At 58.4% G+C, this 18,012-nt stretch overlaps 1 protein-coding gene across 26 annotated transcripts in view; it reads left to right on the top strand.

Moving 5' to 3' along the window:
- NCOR2 (nuclear receptor corepressor 2) overlaps positions 1-18,012 on the top strand; it is a 240,904-nt gene that overhangs the window by 152,997 nt on the left and 69,895 nt on the right. For 25 of the 26 annotated variants that reach the window (XM_026457393.1, XM_026457404.1, XM_026457401.1 and 22 more), the window contains 3 exons: positions 12,093-12,232; positions 13,931-14,103; positions 16,743-16,805. In XM_026457393.1, the coding sequence (XP_026313178.1) occupies positions 12,093-12,232; positions 13,931-14,103; positions 16,743-16,805 (376 nt within the window). The remainder of the gene's footprint in view (positions 1-12,092; positions 12,233-13,930; positions 14,104-16,742; positions 16,806-18,012) is intronic. The other variant, XM_026457394.1, reaches the window with a different exon arrangement.

The following is an 18,012-nucleotide window of genomic DNA, read 5'->3' as shown; positions in this document are numbered from 1 at the left end:
AGCCCCACTCCCCTCACAAGTGCCCTAGGATACTCGTCCATGCTTCTCTCTCCCGCATAGGTTTCTGGGTGAGCAGACACAGCCCCTTTCCCCTACTGTGACACAGGCCCCCTCCCTGGGCACCATGGGAAGATGGAGAACCTAGGTCTTCCCAGCCAGTGAGCCCACGCACCCTCAAGGGTAGGGTGCCCGCTGCCAGGGGATGCTGCCTGCCTCTTCCCCGACGTCTTCTGTCGGGGGAAGCTTGAGCTCCCTTCTCTGTGGTGTTTCTCTGGAGGGCAGCAGGTCGGGTTCTCCCTGCCTTCCTGGGCCCTCCAGTTTTAGAAGAAGACTTAGTTTATCTCAGCCAATATGCATTGAACCCCTTGGTGGCTGAGTGGGGGGTGGGACCTGGGAGTCCAGTGAGAGACATGGGAGCCCTGTCAAAATTCCAAGGGCACCCTGCCCTGCCGTGTGATGGGGACGGGTGCTGTTGGCCACCGTGGTGGCGATGGCGATGATGGTGATGGCGATGGCGACAGTGATGGTGCCGGCCGACAGTCACGCAGTGCTATCACCACACACTGTGATGATTTCAACCTCACCAGTGCTGGGGAGAGGTGTGTAATTATCCCCACTGGCCAGATGAGGAGACAGAGGCACAGGGGGGTGAGGAAGCTTCCGAGTCGCCTGCTGAGTGGCAGACTGAGGGTTCTAGTCTGTCACATGCGGCCCAGGGAGCTGGAGGGAGGCCCAGGTGTCCCCTTGGCAGCACACTGGCCATAAAGCCAGCCTTCTGGAAGCCAGCCCTGATCCGCCAGGTAGGACAGGGCTCTCCTATGGTCTGTGCAGGGCCCCTGTGAGGGCAGCATGGCAGAGGGGCTCACGATGAGGCTCCATGTCAGTGGGGAGTCAGATGCTGGATGTGGGGACCCCAGGTGAGCCAGGCTCGATCTGTGCTGTGGAGACACCCTCTGATATGGGGTGGGTGGGAGTCCTGGGGTGAGACGGGGCTCAGTACCTCCCGCCACCACCTGCGTCTCTTCCCCTGCCATGTGTCCCTCAACTCCTGGGGACAGCAGCTGGTCACTGTCTCTTTCAGCACCTCCGCTGTTACCATATATGTCTTTGGGGAGTTGCTGAGGGCTCTTCCGCATCTCCCTCTCTCCCTCCTTGCCTCTCCTCTCCATTTCTGTCTCCCACTCCGTGTCTCTTGCGCTCTCTCAGCACCCCCACTCCCGGTGCACAGCCCCTCTCTCCTGGGTGGTTGTGGAGGCTGCTGTGGGTGGCCGCAGAGAGGCTGTGGTGCTTGTGGTCCTGGCGTGGTTCCCGTGGCTCCAGGCCACATCTCTGCTGAAGACAGCGACGAGTGGCCGCTCTCATGTCATCAGGACAGGTGCCGCTTGCAGGGGTCTTCCTGCTTCATGTCCCCAAGCTTGCTCGCCCCACAGACCCCCCAAGAGGTGTCCATCGGGTGCACAGTATATGCATGTTCATCCGGGAGCATTTATTCAGTGCCTACTGTATGCCAGGGTTGTCAGACTCTACCTTCAGACACGAATCCTACCTTAATCCTTCAGAAAATAGGGTAAAGGGATCAGCCGTGCCCCACCCGTCTCAACACCCCAGACTTCCCCGATTCCACACTGCAGAGGTGGACACAGGGTGGGACTTCCGAGGTGTCGGGGAGTGGGCACGACTGCCCCTCCCAGGCTCCACAGCGCCCACGTGCCACCTGTGGATTTCCCAAGTTGGGGGGTGCATGGCTCAGGACCAAGGACATGGGTGCCCCTCCTTTCGCCATTTGTCAAGGGGGGATTGAAGTGGAGGCTGTGGTGGGATCCCGAGGGAGGGCAAGCCTGTGGGCTGGGGTGAGAAGTGACTCCAGGGACACTGGGCCGTGCACTTGCCTCAGCGGTGAGGCTTCCGACTCCCTCAGACACCACTGACCACACTGGGATGGCTGTAGCCAGCATCCTGGGGCTGTGCCCTCCTGGAGTCCCCCCCACTGAGGCCAAGGTCTGCCTTGTGAGGGGACATGTCCCAGTCTGAGTTCTCAGATGTGAGTGCATGTTGGAATCACCGGAAGGGCTGGGGAAAGCCAGTCGCTGGGCTGCACCCCTCACCCCACAATAGGGCTGAGACCCAAGACTGCATTTCCAAGGAGCCCAGGCACTGGTCTAGGACCCTGCTGAGAACCTCGGTGCTGGGGGTCAGCCCCCGAGCAGGGAGCAGGGTGGCTGAAGGGGTCGTCAAGCCCGAGGTGGGCTTCCCGACAACCCGGACCACCCATGGGGGTACACTCGAGCTGGAACGGTCCTTCCCAGGTGTTTGGGATGGGCAGCGGCCTCCCTGGTCAGGGCCCAACTTGGATGAGGCAGCTCTGAGCTGAGTTACTGTCAGCGGGCCTGACAGCTGAGGGCAGCCAGCCCCTTCCAGAAGGGATGTCTGGCCAGTCCAGCTGAGGAGGCAGCCTGTGCATCTGCATGTTTGCAAAGCCACGCTTTATGGATGCTGTGGCCATCCGAATGCTTCACCACAGCCTGGCAGCAAGATGCCAGTGCCACCGTGTCATCCCAAGGACACCTGCCCTGTCTGAAGCGCTTGGACCAGGCCTGGACCTGTGCTGGCCCTTCTCTGCCCTGTCACCCCCACACCATGTGCCCTATACCAAAGCAGTTTGTGTGTCATTTCAATGGCTGCGTTTCTGAAACTTGGATGGTTATAAAGTGGAATATAAAAGTCCTTGATGGAAAGTGCTGGCCATGGGACGTCTCCGGACTCAGACCTACGCTGCATGTGGCCGCCTTCACTCTGGCCCACCTTGGCATCCGCGGCACTGGTGCTCAGCCTTGTGGCCGGCTGGAGGTGAGGGATGTGCATGACTGTTTGGAGTACTGGGATTGCCTTCTTGTTTAATGGAGGTTGCCATCCTCTTTCTGGAAGCTTCTCTGTATTCTGATACAGGGGATGCAGGCCCAGGCGTAGGCTTTTGGAATGCTGGCTGCTCCACACCCACCCCCATGAGACTCCACACTCCTGAGCTTTCGCAAGGGAGGGCCAAAGGACATGGGTACCCCTCCTTTCGCCATTTGTCAAGGGGGGATTGAAGTGGAGGCTGTGGTGGGATCCCGAGGGAGGGCAAGCCTGTGGGCTGGGGTGAGAGCCCCCACCTCCCAGAACCTGGCCCCTGAGATCGGCTTTTGAGCCTGGAGGCTGGGTTGAGGCCCGAGCATCCTCTCCTGGGCTCCGAGCCCCATCGCCACCACCCTGAGGTGAATCACGATTGTGGGGCAGCGGGGGGGAGCAGCTCAAGCGCTGGCACAGTGGTTTATAGTTCATGATTCACCGATGGAAGGGCCGCGTTATCCTAGCGAATTGCAAAACCAGAGCCCAGGAACGCTGGGGCCTGACTACAGACTATGGGGGAGTGAGGATGTGAGGCTGGCTAGGCCAGGTGGCAGGGCCCAGCCCCTGGTAGCCAGCATGGCCTTCCCGCAGCAATGGGGGTTCATGTGGCCAAGGGGGCCTCTCTTTCTGCAGAGATGGAACACTGAGATGGGAACAGCCCGTCCTGGGCTCCACTCATCCGGCCTGGGTCCAAGGAGGAAGCCCAGGGAGGCCGAGGCCCTGCCCCGCACTGCTGCTGTCCTGCCTGCGCCCACTCTCCACCGCTCCCCGTCTCTGTCCCTCTGTGTCTGCTCTGCCCAAGCCCCCAGCTCTGAGCCTCCTGCATTTTTCTAGGTTTCTATTTCTCTCTCTCTCTCTCTTTCTCTCTGTGTGTGTGTGCGCGTGCGCGCATGGGTGGTTATGTCTGTTTCTCTTGCCATGTCTTCCTTCCCCTTTCTCTCTGTCTCTTTATCTCTGTGTCCACATCTTGTCTGTTTCTCTGTGTGTGCTTTCCCTTCTCTCTCTGTTTTCCCCATCTAAGTCTTTTAACTCTGTCTCTAGCTCCCTCTATCCCCCTTTCTCTCTCTCTCTATCCCCCCATCTCTTCTCTGCCTCCTCCCCTGCCCCCTCCCCTCCTCACCCTGTCCCTGGGTCTCTGCCCTCAACCTTCCTCCTCCAGGTCTCTGCTCCTCCCCCGCCTCTCTCCCTTTGTCTCTCCTCCCTCCCACTACGGCCCCCTCTCTCGGCCCCCTCTCCTCTGTCCCTCCTCTCCCAGCTCTTTGCAGAGGGACTGGTGACCTTGTTCTTCTTGCTGTGGCACTCAGACAGCTTGCACGGGGAACAGTATGACCGGGAAGGCTGTTCCAGGGCAGGAGCAGCCAGGCTTGGTCCCCGGGGAGGGGCCGCTGTGCAGTGGGTGCTGGTGTTCAGGACCAGCCGCCTCCCCTGGGTGCTGAAGTCACTTGATGGTGGGGACCGGTGGCAGGGCGGGCCAGATCGTCCCAGGCTGTGTTTCAGCTCCCAGACTGAGGGCTTGTATCTTGTTTCAAACCTGCTGCCTGCCTGGGGCTGGGCCAGGATGGGCCCACAACCTTCTGGTGGTGCCAACTTTCCCAGGCCTGCTGGAGGAGGTGGCCGCGTCCTCTCCACTCAGGGCCAGCTGGGCTGGGCAGGATTGGGTGCAGATTTAGGGTTGAAGTGAGCAGATGTCTCTGGTTTCCTGCCCAGCTTTGTGCTAGGTGGGGAGACAGTTGGGGGCTCCCTGAGTCCTGCAGTCAGGGGTGTTGCTCCCAGGAAAGGCAGCTGGTGGGTGGGCCGGAGCCCAGGCGTGGAGCAGATCAGGCTGCAGGTTGAGGAAAAGACAAACATGGCCTTTGCATCGGCCAGAATGCAGTGTAGGGGCGACCGCATCAGAGAGGCAGAAGGAGGTGGAAAATGTGAGCGCTCCCCAGGCAGCAGATTGGTCAGGATCGAGGGGGTGGGGGGTGCATCTCAAGCTGGGCTGCTGGAGTCAGGAAGTAGTTTCCAGAACACCAGCCTTGGTGTCTATGGCAGCTGGAGGCGCTGAGGGAGGGGCCCTGGCAGGCTCACAGCTGGCAGGTTGTCCCTGGGGGATGGGCGGTGTTTGAGTCTGTTCTGCAGGGACGTCATTCTAGGTGATTCCCTCGTGGACAAGACAAACAAGGTCAACCAGGTGTGGTGGCTCATGCCTGTAGTCCCAGCACTTTGGGAGGCTGAGGTAGGTGGATCACTTGAGCCCAGGAGTTCAAGACCAGCCTGGGCAACATAGTGAGACCCCATCTCTACAAAAAAAATTTAAAAATTAGCCGGGTGAGGTGGCATGCTCCTGTGGTCCCAGCTTCTTGGGAGGCTGAGGTGGAAGGACTGCTTGAGCCCAGAAGGTGCAGGCTGCAGTGAGCCGTGCTCATGCCACCGTGCCCTTTAGCCTGGGCAACAGAGCAAGACCCTGCCTCCAAAAAAGAGGGCAAACAGGGTCCCTGGAGCCCACACCCATGGGGGATTTGAACCATGCACAGGTCTATCAGCGTGGCAGTTTGAGAGAGGGTTAAAGGGCAAACATGTAAGCCAGGGTCAGGAGGCCACTGCTGGGCAGGAGGGCAGCTTCTAGGGAGCTGGCCCCAAGGCTTCTCTGAGGAGGTGTCCCTTGGGCTCAGACCTGAGTAATAAGAAGGGACTGGCCAGGCAGAAGTGGGGGGAGCACCCCAGGCCATGGGCACAGCACATGCAAAGGCCCTGAAGCAGGAACATGCAGGCCAACTTCCAGGAGGCAGGTGGTGGGCACAGGGAGAGCTGCCCTGAGGGAGGTGGGCAGGGGCCAGGAATCCCGGCCTCAGAGCAGGAGCAGGGGCTGTGAATTTGATGCTGAGTTGCAGGACGGGATCTGAATTAGGATTTACAACAGAGCCTCGGCTGGCACAGCACACATCTGTACAGGCGAAACAGCCTTCCATGCGCACGTTAAATGTTGTTCACGTTCTGTCGACACGCATCTTTCTGCCGTGGAGTGCTGGTAAATGTTTAACAACCAGCTTTCCGTAGGGGGAAGCTGAGTTTGTAGCACGTGCCGGTTGCCATGGTGTAAATAAATCCTCCCACTGTGCCCAGTGCCACGCGAAAACGTGCTGCCACTGACTTGGAACTGGGGAAAGATGCCCCTAGCACCAAGCTCTCTTATCCTGTCCGCGCCCTGTGCGTGTGGTTGGCGGAAATTGCCTCCACAGCACAGATGACTTTGTAGCTCCATGTAGCCAGATGATCAGGAAGCGATGCCCTTGGAGCGCTTGTAAGCTTTGTTTTCTTTTTTTTTTTTTAAGTTTATTATTTTTTTAGAGATGGAGTCTTGCTCTGTCACCCAGGTTAGAGTGCAGTGGTGCAGTTGAAGCTCATTGCAGCCTTGACCTCCCAGGCTCAAGGTTTCCTCCCACCTTAGCCTCCTGAGTAGCTGGAATTACAGGGATGCACCACCTAATTAAAATTAGCACCACCAGCTAGTTCGTAGCGACGGGGTCTCACTATGTTGCCCAGGCTGGTCTGAACTCCCGCCTCAGACGATCTTCCTGCCTGGCCCTCCCAAAGCACTGAGATTACAAGTGTGAGTCACCTTGCCAGGCCATAATTTCTTCAATTCTAAGGTTATATGTTTCCATTTTTAATAATGGCCATGAGCTGGTAGCCGCTGGCTGCAGCACACCTTGGTATATCTTATAAAAAGACAACCCTTACGCACTGAGACGGCCTCCCCCGACTGCATTTTCCCCAGCAAGGACAGGAGACTGAATCCGAGGGGCAGAGAGCAGGTGTTAGGGAAAAGCTGCCAGCAACAGGGAACTCTGTTCTGCCTCGGCTCTGACCCCTGACCCCACTCTCCACACCAGCCCCAGGCTCCTGGGATCCCTGTCCCTACACTGCCAGGAGGTGGAAGGTGTCATGAGGACGCCCCCTCAGGGGCACCTGGCACGTGGTAGATACTCAGTGAAGTGTTTGTTGAATGAGTGCATGAGATTGAGCCACAGACGGTGCTGCTGGGTATTGGAAAGCTCTCCTGACACATTTGTAAGGACTTAGCATCTGAGAATTAGATCTCATCAGCCCCTCCCTGGATGGTCACAGCACCTTCTCAGTGGACTCTCTCCTCTCATTCCCGGAGTCCACCGTCTTCCTTCCGGCGACCTGCTGTTGGATCACCTTTTAACATGGGGCGGGTCATGTGACTCCCCGCCACCCCTGCACCTTTCGAGAAAGGTCCCTAGGGGCTCCTGCCGCCCTCAGGATGCCACGTGTATTTCTGAGCATGGGTGTTAGCCCTGGCCAGGCCCTCCAGCCATGCCCCAAAGTGCCACTTGGTAGGCACAGAGGCCATTTTCCCGTCGCCATGCCTCAGAGGCCTCCTGCTCTGCCAAAGCCCCTTCCCTCGCCTTGCACGTCAGCACACCTTGCTGCCTCGTCTGCACCATGAATGCGCCTTTTCAATGTGTCCTCATCACCGTCACCTCCATCTGGCCTTTCTCTGTCAACCTAAGTGCAAGCTCCATACAGTTGGGGGCCACATCTTTCAGCGGCTGGTGTGCCCCTTGGGGGTTCAGGGCATGCTGGCGGAGGGAAAGAATCAGGCAATGGCACCATTTGGCTTAAATGGGCTTAGGGAGGAGGCTGTGAACCCCCAACCCAGGGCGGAGGTAGGGCACCTCGATGTAGGACCTTCTAGGAAATGCTGTGTGACTTTGGTTGAGTTACTTAACCTCCCTGTGTCTTTGCATTCTTATCCATAAAACTGGGATGATACCAGTTGTTGGGAGGATTCAAGTAACAGGGAACAGGAAACGATTAGGAGAAGGCCTCATCAAACGTGCTCAGCTTGTTTGTTGTTTTTATTGAGATCGTTTTCTGCATAGCCCGCGGTCTGGGGCTTCTGCACGGGCCCAGTCATGCGCTGCTTGTCTGGCAGGCTCAGGGTTACGGGTTCATTGTCCAGATCTGGGGGCAGGTGTCCCTTGGGGCTTTGGGCCAGTGGCTCTGGCTAACCATAGATCCAGTAGGGTTTGCCACAGAGTTGTGCTGTGGTTTGGGGGGATGTTTCTGACCACACACGGGGCACAAACCCACCGTTGGCCTGATCAGTGGCACATCTGAAAGGCAGAGGTAGCCCTCCACCATGAGGGCGAGATCCTTTGAGATAGTGGAGCTGGCTTCTAGTTCTTTCTGATTCCCCTTCTTTCAGACCCCTCACATCGAGGGAATGGTGCCCACAGGCGTTTTCTGCTGCACAGAGAGTCCTTTGTGTGCCTTGTGAGACAAGGATTCTTGAAGGCCTCACTCCTCAGTGGGGTCTGAGGCCAGCCGTGGCAGCTTTTCCTGGTGCTGGTTAGAAATGCAGAGTCCTAGGTCCCACCCCAGACCCACTGAGTGAGAATTGGCAGGGGATGTGTGTGCACCTTCAGGTGTGGGTAGCACTGGCCTGGAGCAGGGTGCTCTAACGAAAGCCTGCAGGCCAAATCCGGCCCACCACCTGCTTTTGTAAATAAAGTTTTATTGGCACGCATCCATGCCCTTTTGTTGATACAAGGGCTGCTTTCACAAGACAGTGGCAGAGTTGAGTGGGGAGATGACAGAGACTGCATACTTATCCTCTGGCCCTTACAGAAAACGTTTGCCAGTCCCTGGTAAAGCACTGGTTCTCAAATCTGGCTGCCCATCGGGATAACCTGGAATTTAACATACGAACGCCTGGGTCTTGGCCCAGAGATTCGGATGTCATTGGTGTGGGGTGTGGCCTGGGCATCAGGACTTCTCAGGGCTCCCCACAAGATCTGAATGTGCAGTCAGTGTCATAGGACCTTGAGAACCATGGACCTCAGTGGCCTGGGAAGCCCAGCAAGTGCAGTTCTGCCGCTCTGTGGATAGGCCCAAGACCCAGCAACCCGGCCTCGCCAGTGTTGGCCGCTGCACTTGCTGCCCTAAAACAAAGAAGGCTTTGGGGGCTGAGCCGGCTGCCAGGTCCCCCCAGCTCCTCGGGGACTTGTGAGCTGGGGCCTCCCTCTCCCTGTGTAATCTCCCAGCAGCGAGTATGAGCAGCCCTAAATCAGTCCCTCGGCCTCCCGGGTGGCCGCTGCGAGACCCTGCAGATGTTCGTCATTAAGGCTCCCGGGGTCTGTCCCACTGAAAAGCATGTTTTAAGGCCAGGGCTGCTCTGGTATTCCTCCTTTTCATCTTCCTCTACCGGACTCACTCAGCGTGGGCTGCAGGGATGCCTCTCCCACAGGAGATGTTGAGCCCACAGGAAGTGAGGAGCCCGTGCACAGGGCCCTAGGCCTTGGCTGCAGGGTGGCCCAGAAGGGGCCACTTTGTGCTAGTGGGTGTTGCTGCATCCACTCCAACCAGAGGGTGAGGGTAGAAGGCACCCCTGCCCTGGGGGCTTGTTAACATGTCAGGTAAGAGGAGGAGGCAGGGCTTGGTGACAGGATTGCACATGGTGCCTCAGTTTCCTCTTCTGTAAGATGGACGGGTGGGTGGGTAGGGGAGACCACTGGGATGGAGCCAGGCATGTGGCGCCGTGAGCGATCGAACACGGAGACGTGGGGGATGACCATCCAGGAGAGGGGTTGTGAGCAGGCCCTGGCGGGGCTTGTAGAGTGTGGAGTGGGGGGCAGGTAGGACAGGTAGAGGGGGCGGGCTGGCGAGTCTGCAGAACACAAACCCTAGATCCTGGTCAGGGGTTGGCTGAGACTCTCAGCTGGGGCTTTGGAGACAGCAGGGTCACATCGCCCACACTCCGGGCTGTCAGCCTTCTTTGCTCCGAGACCTTGAAGCTTTGCCTCTGTGAGCCTCAGTTTCCTCCTCTGCAGAATGTGACCAGTGATCACGGCTTTCCTATTTCTGAGGCTGGAATAGTGTTTGCAAAGCACTTGGTGTGGTGGAGGGGTGGGTGACCCGCCATGACATTCCTCTGGGTCCCTGTTACTCATGGTGTTTTCATCTCCGTCAGGACTTCAGAGAGGCCAGGAGCCGGCCCATAGCAAATGGACAGCACAGTGCTGGGTGTCTAGTCAGCTCTAGGGGATCTGTGGGGATTTCTCCTCTGCACCAGCCTCTTCCTCCTTGGGGCTTTTCTGAGGACTCGGAGGAGAGCTCCAGTGGGGAAGGTTCGTAGCTCAGGGCCTGGCCCAGGTGCACCCCTCTCCCAACTGGCCCCTGCCTGCGGCCTGGTGGGTGTGGAGCTGCATTTACTGGCCATGCCAGGGCAGACATTAACCTGCTTTGTGGGTCCATGGGTGAGGCCCCAGGGGGTCATGGAGCCCCCACCAGCCTAGATGCAGGGGCGAATGGGCAGATGCTCCGGGAAGGAGGCTCCGTGGCCACTGCTCCCGTCAGGAGGGATGCCGCAGCCCAGGTGGGGACTTCTTGGCACAGACATAGCTGAGTGTGGTCTCAGGAGACACCAAGCTCCATGTGATTCAAAAGCCCCGGCCCTGCCCAGACTCCGGCCCTGGGCTGTTGCCAGGGACATCTGACCCAGGGAGATGGCATCCAGGCCGGGCAGCCCAGGGGGCAGGGCTCCCTCCCCAGCCAGCCACATCACTCCTCCCTCCCCAGGTCCCCACCTCTGCCCACATCGGGCAAATGTGGACAGAAAGGACACTGTAGGAACAAGCCTAAAAAACCTCCTGCCCCAGCTTCTGCCTCCAAAAGAGTCTTCACCTGGCGGCTGTTTAAAGGTTACGTTTGAGGGTTTGAGGTCAGGACGGGGAGAACAGGCTGGTCCCAGAACGCCGGGCACCTGTTGAGGAATCAGCAGCAACCTGGGGCGGGGAGACTGTTCCAAGTCGTTGGGCCACTCTGCCGCTTCCTGGCTCCTCCTACAGAACACGGTGGCGAGGGATTCCTGGGGAAGAGAGGCAGATGCAGGTCCGAGGTTCTGCCCTGGACCCAGCAGCAGCCTCAGAGAGCCCACGGTTGCCTGCAGCAGTCAGACCCTTGCTCTGTTTCTCTGCCCCATCCTAAATGAAAAGAGGCTGGAGAGAGCGTTGTGTGCAGGGCAGGTGCCTGTTCCTGGCAGGAAGGAAAGGCAAGAGAAGGGGGTCTCTCTCACCTTCCCGACCCCTCCTCTTCTATCTGCTTGGAGTTCTTGCTCCCTGGTTTGAAACATTGGTGTGACTGTGCCCCTGGTACACATTAAAAGGCTTTGGGGTTTATTTTGATTTCACATGGCTCAGGGGATGGAAAGATGGTCTGGTCTGGCAGCTGCCTGCAGGGAGGACCTTGGATGTCCAAGAAAATCAGTGTGTGCTTTAAAAGAAATCGGGCGCGATGAGAGGAAATCGGGAGGCGGTGCCGGGAGGAGCTCACTCTCCTTCCTCCATGTCGGTGAGGGGAGGGGCGGCGGGCCCAGAGTGGCTGGGACAGGTTGGGGAGGCAGACAACAGGAAGAGGCCCAAGTTAGGAGGCTGGCTTGGCTCCCAGCCTCTCTGATCTGCTCTGTAAAATGGGCTTGTTCTGTCCCCCTGGGGTGCCGGCATGCGAAGGAGACAGCAGGAGTGGCCACCTCCACGCAGGCCTGGGGCCTTCCTGGGCTCTGGGGAATCAGGGGCATCCCCCCACCTCCCCATTTTACAGGCTTAGAGACGTGGCCTCAGCTCTGTCGGGGGCAGGGCAGGGCTGGGGCATCAGGGGTGTGTCCTCACCTTCCCAGATGCTCAGACACCCCTGCTGAGGCTCACCAGGGCACCTCTCTGGGGCCCGGATCACTTCTGCCCCTCTGAAATATCCGGGCCCGGTGCGAGTGTAAGCATGGCGAGGATTCTCCCATTTCAACCTCCCAGCCCTCAGCTGAGGCACAGGCATGCCGAGTACTCACGTTGTCAAGGCAAAGGAATCAGCACAGAGAGGTCAAGACCCTCATCCAAGCACACACAGCCACTGTGTGGAAAGGGCAGGAATTGAAGCCAGCGCTTCTGACACCAGTGCTTCCTGTCCCTCACCCCAACTCCGCCTACCCAGGCCCCTAGGGCGGCAGGACCCCAGGCGGTGCCTCTCCCCAGCTCATGCCCGTGGGGCCTGGCTTCCTGGTTGTTTATGGCCTCTTCTGGGTGGACTCCACGTGTTTCCTTCCTCCTCCCCAGCGCAGGCTGAGCCCAGGTGCAGAGATTCACCTGTTCATGGTTTCCTTCCCTCCCCACTCCCCTCTGCCCTCCCCCGGGGTCTGACAGCAGCAGCAACAGCAGCAGCAGCAGCAGCAGCCCATGCCCCGCAGCAGCCAGGAGGAGAAAGATGAGAAGGAGAAGGAGAAGGAGGCGGAGAAAGAGGAGGAGAAGCCGGAGGTGGAGAACGACAAGGAAGACCTCCTCAAGTAAGGCAGCCCGCTGTCCCCTGCAGGGCCCGGCCGCTGACCCAACCCGGGTGGCACATGCGTCTGGGGAGCCCTTTGTAGAGATGGGTGGGGCGTCCACCAATTGCCCGGGAGCAGGGGAGAGGGCTTTCTGCTCGTTTGCCCCTGACACCCCCCTTCCAGAAGCCCTCCCATCGCCCTCCTCCTCCTTCCCGGCTCCCCGCCATCCGCTCTCCCTTTCTTTCTCCAACCCTCTGGAGACTTTAGAGACTGATAGCTCATTTGAGCTCCACTCCTGAGCTAATAAATCCAGGCAATGACTCTGGAACTCTCTGCCTCCCCTCCTCCTCCCGCTCTCGCCTCCTGAGGCGCCAGGAGGGGGGAAGGGGGGATCAGAGGCACTCCTGGAAGGACTAGGTGTGCAGGCGGCTGCTGTCACCTTTAGAATCATTGATGGCAGTGTGAGTTCTTGCAGATCAAGGCACAGCCTCACCGCGGGGGCCGTGACGGCCTCCTGTGCCTGCCAGGGGCTGCGGGAGTGCAGCCAGCTGGAGAAAGGGGGGCGGCACGACTTAGCGCCAGGTACCTGTAATGGGCTCAGGAATTTGGCTTCAGAGAACATCTGGCTTCCTCACCCCGTCTCCCAGACACTTCCAGCAAGGGCCTTTCAGGAAGATGAATGGGAAGGTGGAGGTGATCAATCTGAGCTTCCCGCAGTAAAACTCTCCCCAGTTGCTTCTGCAAGAGCCCCAGCTTGGGTATCGAGGTTGCGAGCACCCCCACACACCTCGACTAGGCCTGCAGGCTAGGCCTGCATAAAACCGGCAAGAGAGTTTCCTCCTGCCAATGCCTAAGACACCTGGCCCTTGATAATACTGAAGGCCAATGTATTGCCTCTTATAGAGCCCCTCTGGAAATAGCTCTTCTGTGGTGAGTAAAATGGCCCTGTAAATTGCTGCCAGCCCACACCCCCATTTAGTTTACCAAATAGTCTTGCAGACAGTATCTATTTGGTGCATAAAATGGTCTTGCAGATAGCCACCAGCCCAGAAGGAAAGTTCCCAGTACCTCCCATTTGGGGAATAAAATAGCCAGCCAATTAACTACCTGTCCACGTGGCCTTATTGGTGAATGAAGTAGTTGATAGCCCAGGTTACACCCCCTATCCGTTTTTTTTTTTTTTTTTGAGACAGGATCTTGTTCTGTCGCCCAGGCTGGAGTGCAGTGGTATAATCATGGCTCACTGCAGCCTCGACCTCCCAGGCTCAAGAGATCCCCCTGCCTTAGCCTTCCAAGCAGCTGGGACCATCAGCATATGCCACCACACCTGGCTAATTTTCTGATATTTTTCTTTTGTAGAAATGGGGTCTTGCTATGTTTCCCAGGCTAGTCTTAAACTCCTGGGCTCAAGCGATCCTCCAACTTTGGTCTCCCAAAGTGCTGAGATTACAGGTGTGACCCAGCACACGTGGCCGCAACTCCCTTTTGAAATAGCCTGGCATTGTCCTGCCAGCTGTACTCCCACGTCTGGTGAACGGGGAGGCCCTGCAGACCGCCCCTGCCACCCTCACCTCAGGCCTCTCCCCCTCTTTCTTAGCATCCGATTAGCACCACTGCTGGCAGCCAGTGCAAATCCAGCTGAAGAAACGGGGTCCTCCAGTGGCCGTTTGATTTCCCGGCTCAGGTGAAAGCATCCTGTCTCCCCTCTCTGGCCTGTAGGGAGAAGACAGACGACACCTCAGGGGAGGACAACGACGAGAAGGAGGCCGTGGCCTCCAAAGGCCGCAAAACTGCCAACAGCCAGGGGAGACGCAAAGGCCGCATCACCCGCTCAATGGCTAATGAGGCCAACGGTGAGGAGGCCATCACCCCCCAGCAGAGTGCCGAGCTAGGTGAGCCAGGGGCCAGGATGCAGGTGGGGGAGGGGCTGGAGACATGGCGGGTTGCACTCATATGAAAGTTTCGTGCAATTTGAGTTAATTGGCAACTGCCAAGGGGCTGGCGTAAGTCATGGTTGGGGTCAAATCCCAGCGCTAATTATTGGATGTGCTGTGTGACCCAGAGTGAATTCCTGGACCTCTCTGTGCCTCAAGGTCCTCATGTTCTCAGTGGGAGAAATTGGTGATTACCTCTAAACATGGAGGGAGAGTTGTAGTCACTTGCTATGTGAGAAGCACCTAGAACAGTGCCTGGGGTGTAGGAAGAGCTCAGTGGCTTCAACCAAAGTGATTTCAGAGCATGAAGATGTCACATAAAAATCCCAATGACCAATTCTGGATTTTTTGGTTGTCGTTTTTAAAACAGAAGATCTGGCCATGCGTGGCCCAGGTTGCCACGAGGTAGCAGTTGTTGGGAGCCGAGTAACCACCACCCCTTCTTAGAATGTCATGGGTCTACTTGTCCCCACCCAGCCTCCACCCTGGTAGGCATCTGGGTTTGTACCTTCACTTCCGTGGGCCTCGGTTTCCCCTTCTGTTGAGAAGGGTGTTCATTCCTCACTGCCCTCCCAGAAAGTGGAAAAAAGTAAGAGATGATGTCAGTGGCAGTTCCCAAGATTCGCCACAGGGGGCAGCGGTGTGCTCCTGTTGTCTCTACTTTGTTTAGCTGTTAGGGTCCAGCCCTCCAACCACTGTGGGAACCCACCCAGGAGCCAAGTGCTCAGGCCGAAGCCCCACCTGCCAGGGCTCATCCTCAGGGTGGAGATGCTGCTTCATCTCCCACAGACCCCCCCCACCATCCCCTAGGGTCCGGCTCACACACCTGTCTCTGATGTAGTTTGGACCTATTTCGTAAATGGCCCACTTGAAGCTCAGAGAGGAAACATTGCCTCTCTAAAGATTTCAGTGTAGCTGGCCGGGCGCAGTGGCTCACGCCTGTAATCCCAGCACTTTGGGAGGCCGAGGCGGGTGGATCATGAGGTCAGGAGATTGAGACCATCCTGGCTAACACGATAAAACCCCGTCTCTACTAAAAATACAAAAAATTAGCCGGGCTTGGTGGCGGGCGCCTGTAGTCCCAGCTACTCGGGAGGCTGAGGCAGGAGAATGGCGTGAACCCGGGAGGCGGAGCTTGCAGTGATCCGAGATCGTGCCACTGCACTCCAGCCTGGGCAACAGAGCAAGACTTTGTCTCAAAAAAAAAAAATTTCAGTGTAGCTGGGATTAGAACTCAGCCCCATTGGCCACAGAGCCTGTGTAGCTCCTGTAGGTATTTTCCAGCCGCCCTTTGGTGGCGGTGTACTTGGAGGCCCAGGGTGAAAGGGGAAGGGCTTTCTTCCTGGCTGATCTTTGGGGATAGTGCTCTTGGACCCAAGGCTGATGCTGGGGGCTCAGCTGCAGGGTGGAAAACACACTCCTGGGCCTTCCACATCTCTTTTGGCAGCGGGCACCCTCAGCACCCTGGCATCCCTGGCACCGCTGGCTTCTGTAGGCTTCCTCTGGGAGTCCTGTGGGGAGGAACCGGAGCATCGATGAGGTCCCAGAGAGGCCCAGGCTGTGGCCGCAGAGATAGGGGAGGCTGGGGTGGTTCTGGCCTGTCAGGGGTGATGGGGCTGCCCGTGGGGGTGGGGGCCATCTCCCCTCTTCTGCTGGAACCTTCCTCCACTCTTCAGCCAGCCTCTATTGGACACATACTCCGCCTGGCGCAGTTCTAGGCACTGAGTCCATGAACTGACGTCCCTCGTACCCACCCCACTCACAGGTCTTAAGCAACTGGAAAAGAAGGACCAGGGCTCACATCCAGGGGAGCTCGGCAGACAGACCCAAAAATAGTGCCACAGCAGAGACACAGCCACCTCCAGCCAACCCCAAGGCCAGGCTGTGTCCCTTCCCAGTGACACCAGAGGCCCCTCCTTGTGCTGGATGGGTGGGGGGTACGAAAATTACCCTCTGGGGCAGGGCTTCTCCACCACAGGCGATTTTACTCCCCCACTGGGGGACGCCTGGCGATGTCTGTGAACAGTTTTGATTGTCACAGTTGGAGCGGGGCCACTGGCATCCAGCGTGCAGAGTCCAGGGTTGCTAAGCATCCTGCCGTGATGGGACAGCCCTGCAGTCATGGAAGAGCTGGGCTCCGAGTGGGTACTCGCTCAGGTGAGGTCCTGGCCCACCTGAAGCTCATGTCCCACTGTCACCAAGTCACCAGGTGACCGCTTTCCCAACAGAGTACAGGCAGAGGCAGTCATGGTCAAGGCCCTTGACTGCTTCAGTGTCACCTTCTATAAAATGGGGTGATGGCAGGTGCCCCGACCTGGGCGGCTTGTGTGGAGGTTGGCCCTGACCAACGGCATGTGGGACTGCCCAGCACAGCCCCAGCCCAGCATAAAGGCTCAGGAGTCAGGTGCCACGATGGGTACTGGCTGGGGAGGGGCGTCTGAAATGTGGCCTTCCCATGGGATTCAGAACCGTGGGGTGACACCGTCAGGGCCTGGTCCACTCCCTCCCTGGTCCACTCGCTCAAAGGAGAGAAAAGGGCGGAAGGCAAAGTGCCTCCTTTCCCGGCTCCTGCCAATCACCTGGCGTCTTCTTTTCAGCCTCCATGGAGCTGAATGAGAGTTCTCGCTGGACGGAAGAAGAAATGGAAACAGCCAAGAAAGGTGAGGGGTGTGCGCGGCTTTCAGCCTTGTTGGTTTGCATCCAGGGTGCTTGAAACTCGCGTGCTGGGGAGGGTGTTGACACATTTGGCCTTGAACCAGGGGCTGTGGTGAGGCCTCTGGTGAGGCTCTGGTTCCGGGCTGTTCTCAGGTTTGTCACCCTGGAGCCTCAGTTTTACCCTCCCAAAAATGGGTCTGTGCAGCTGCACTGTCAGGCTAGTCTTTGTGACTTGAGGGCACAGCTCAGAGAGACGCAGCCTGTGCTGTGCATGTAGTCAGCGAGTGGCTTCTGGGTGATCTCTGTGGCCAGCACCTCTTGGCCCTGGGGACAGAGCAGCGGCAACACACCTGGGTGCCTCAGGACAGTCAGAGCTTGCCGGCGGCCGTTTCGGTAGAGTCCTGGGGTCAGGGAGACCTGCAGGGCGTTTGTCCAGCCCTTGGGCAGAGCCCCGAAGGCCCCATCTGGGCTCAAGTGTGCTGGGGCTTTGGAAACCTGTCTTAGGTTTGAGCACCCCAGTCTGGGTGATGACGGGTTCTGGGGTGGATGGGGACACCCAGGCTGTTGGGGACAGTCGTGGGAGCGGGCCACATGGCAGGGAGCCAGCAGGCGTTGGTGCTGGCCGCGGAAGCCATTCCCAGTTTGCAGGTGGCCTTGTGATGTGCAGCACGGCAGAGGCTGGTGCCCAGTGCCTCCTAAGCCGGAGACTGTCTCAGCTGTGCAGTCTCCTGGCCAAGTTCTTTACTTCCCAGCACAGTGACCTGACTCTGGGCCTCCGTTTGCCCGTCTGTTAAGTGGGAGGGGCATCCAGGTTGGCTGTGAGGAATCAGATAACCCTGTGTGAGGGCCCACAGTGGTGGGCTGAGTGGGAGCAAATCTCCCCCCTCCCTCGCCTGTACCTGGCCTGGGGCAGGGGCTGTGGGAGCTGGGGCATCATTGGCAGCACTGATGAGGCCGGGGCGGCACCTGGCTCCCACGGCGCGCTCGCTCTGGTTATCTAAGAGGTGGGGCATGTTCCTGTCCCCGCCCATGTCCCTGTTTGTGGGCGAGGAGCCAGGAAGCAGAGGCCAAGGAGTGCCACGGGTACCGGAGCTGGTGTGTGGGGCCGGGAGCAGGCCCAGGCCCCTACTCCCTGTCCCCGCCCTGTGCTTGGTCCCGTGGCCCTGCTGGAGTCGAGGCTGTCTGTGACGTGCGGTTTCTTTGTGCAGAAAG

Source organism: Piliocolobus tephrosceles, chromosome 10 (genome assembly GCF_002776525.5).
Source record: "Piliocolobus tephrosceles isolate RC106 chromosome 10, ASM277652v3, whole genome shotgun sequence".
In the NCBI taxonomy this organism is placed as follows: Eukaryota; Metazoa; Chordata; class Mammalia; order Primates; family Cercopithecidae; genus Piliocolobus; species Piliocolobus tephrosceles.
Note: the sequence above shows the minus strand (reverse complement) of the source record. Positions and strands in the feature narration are given on the sequence as shown.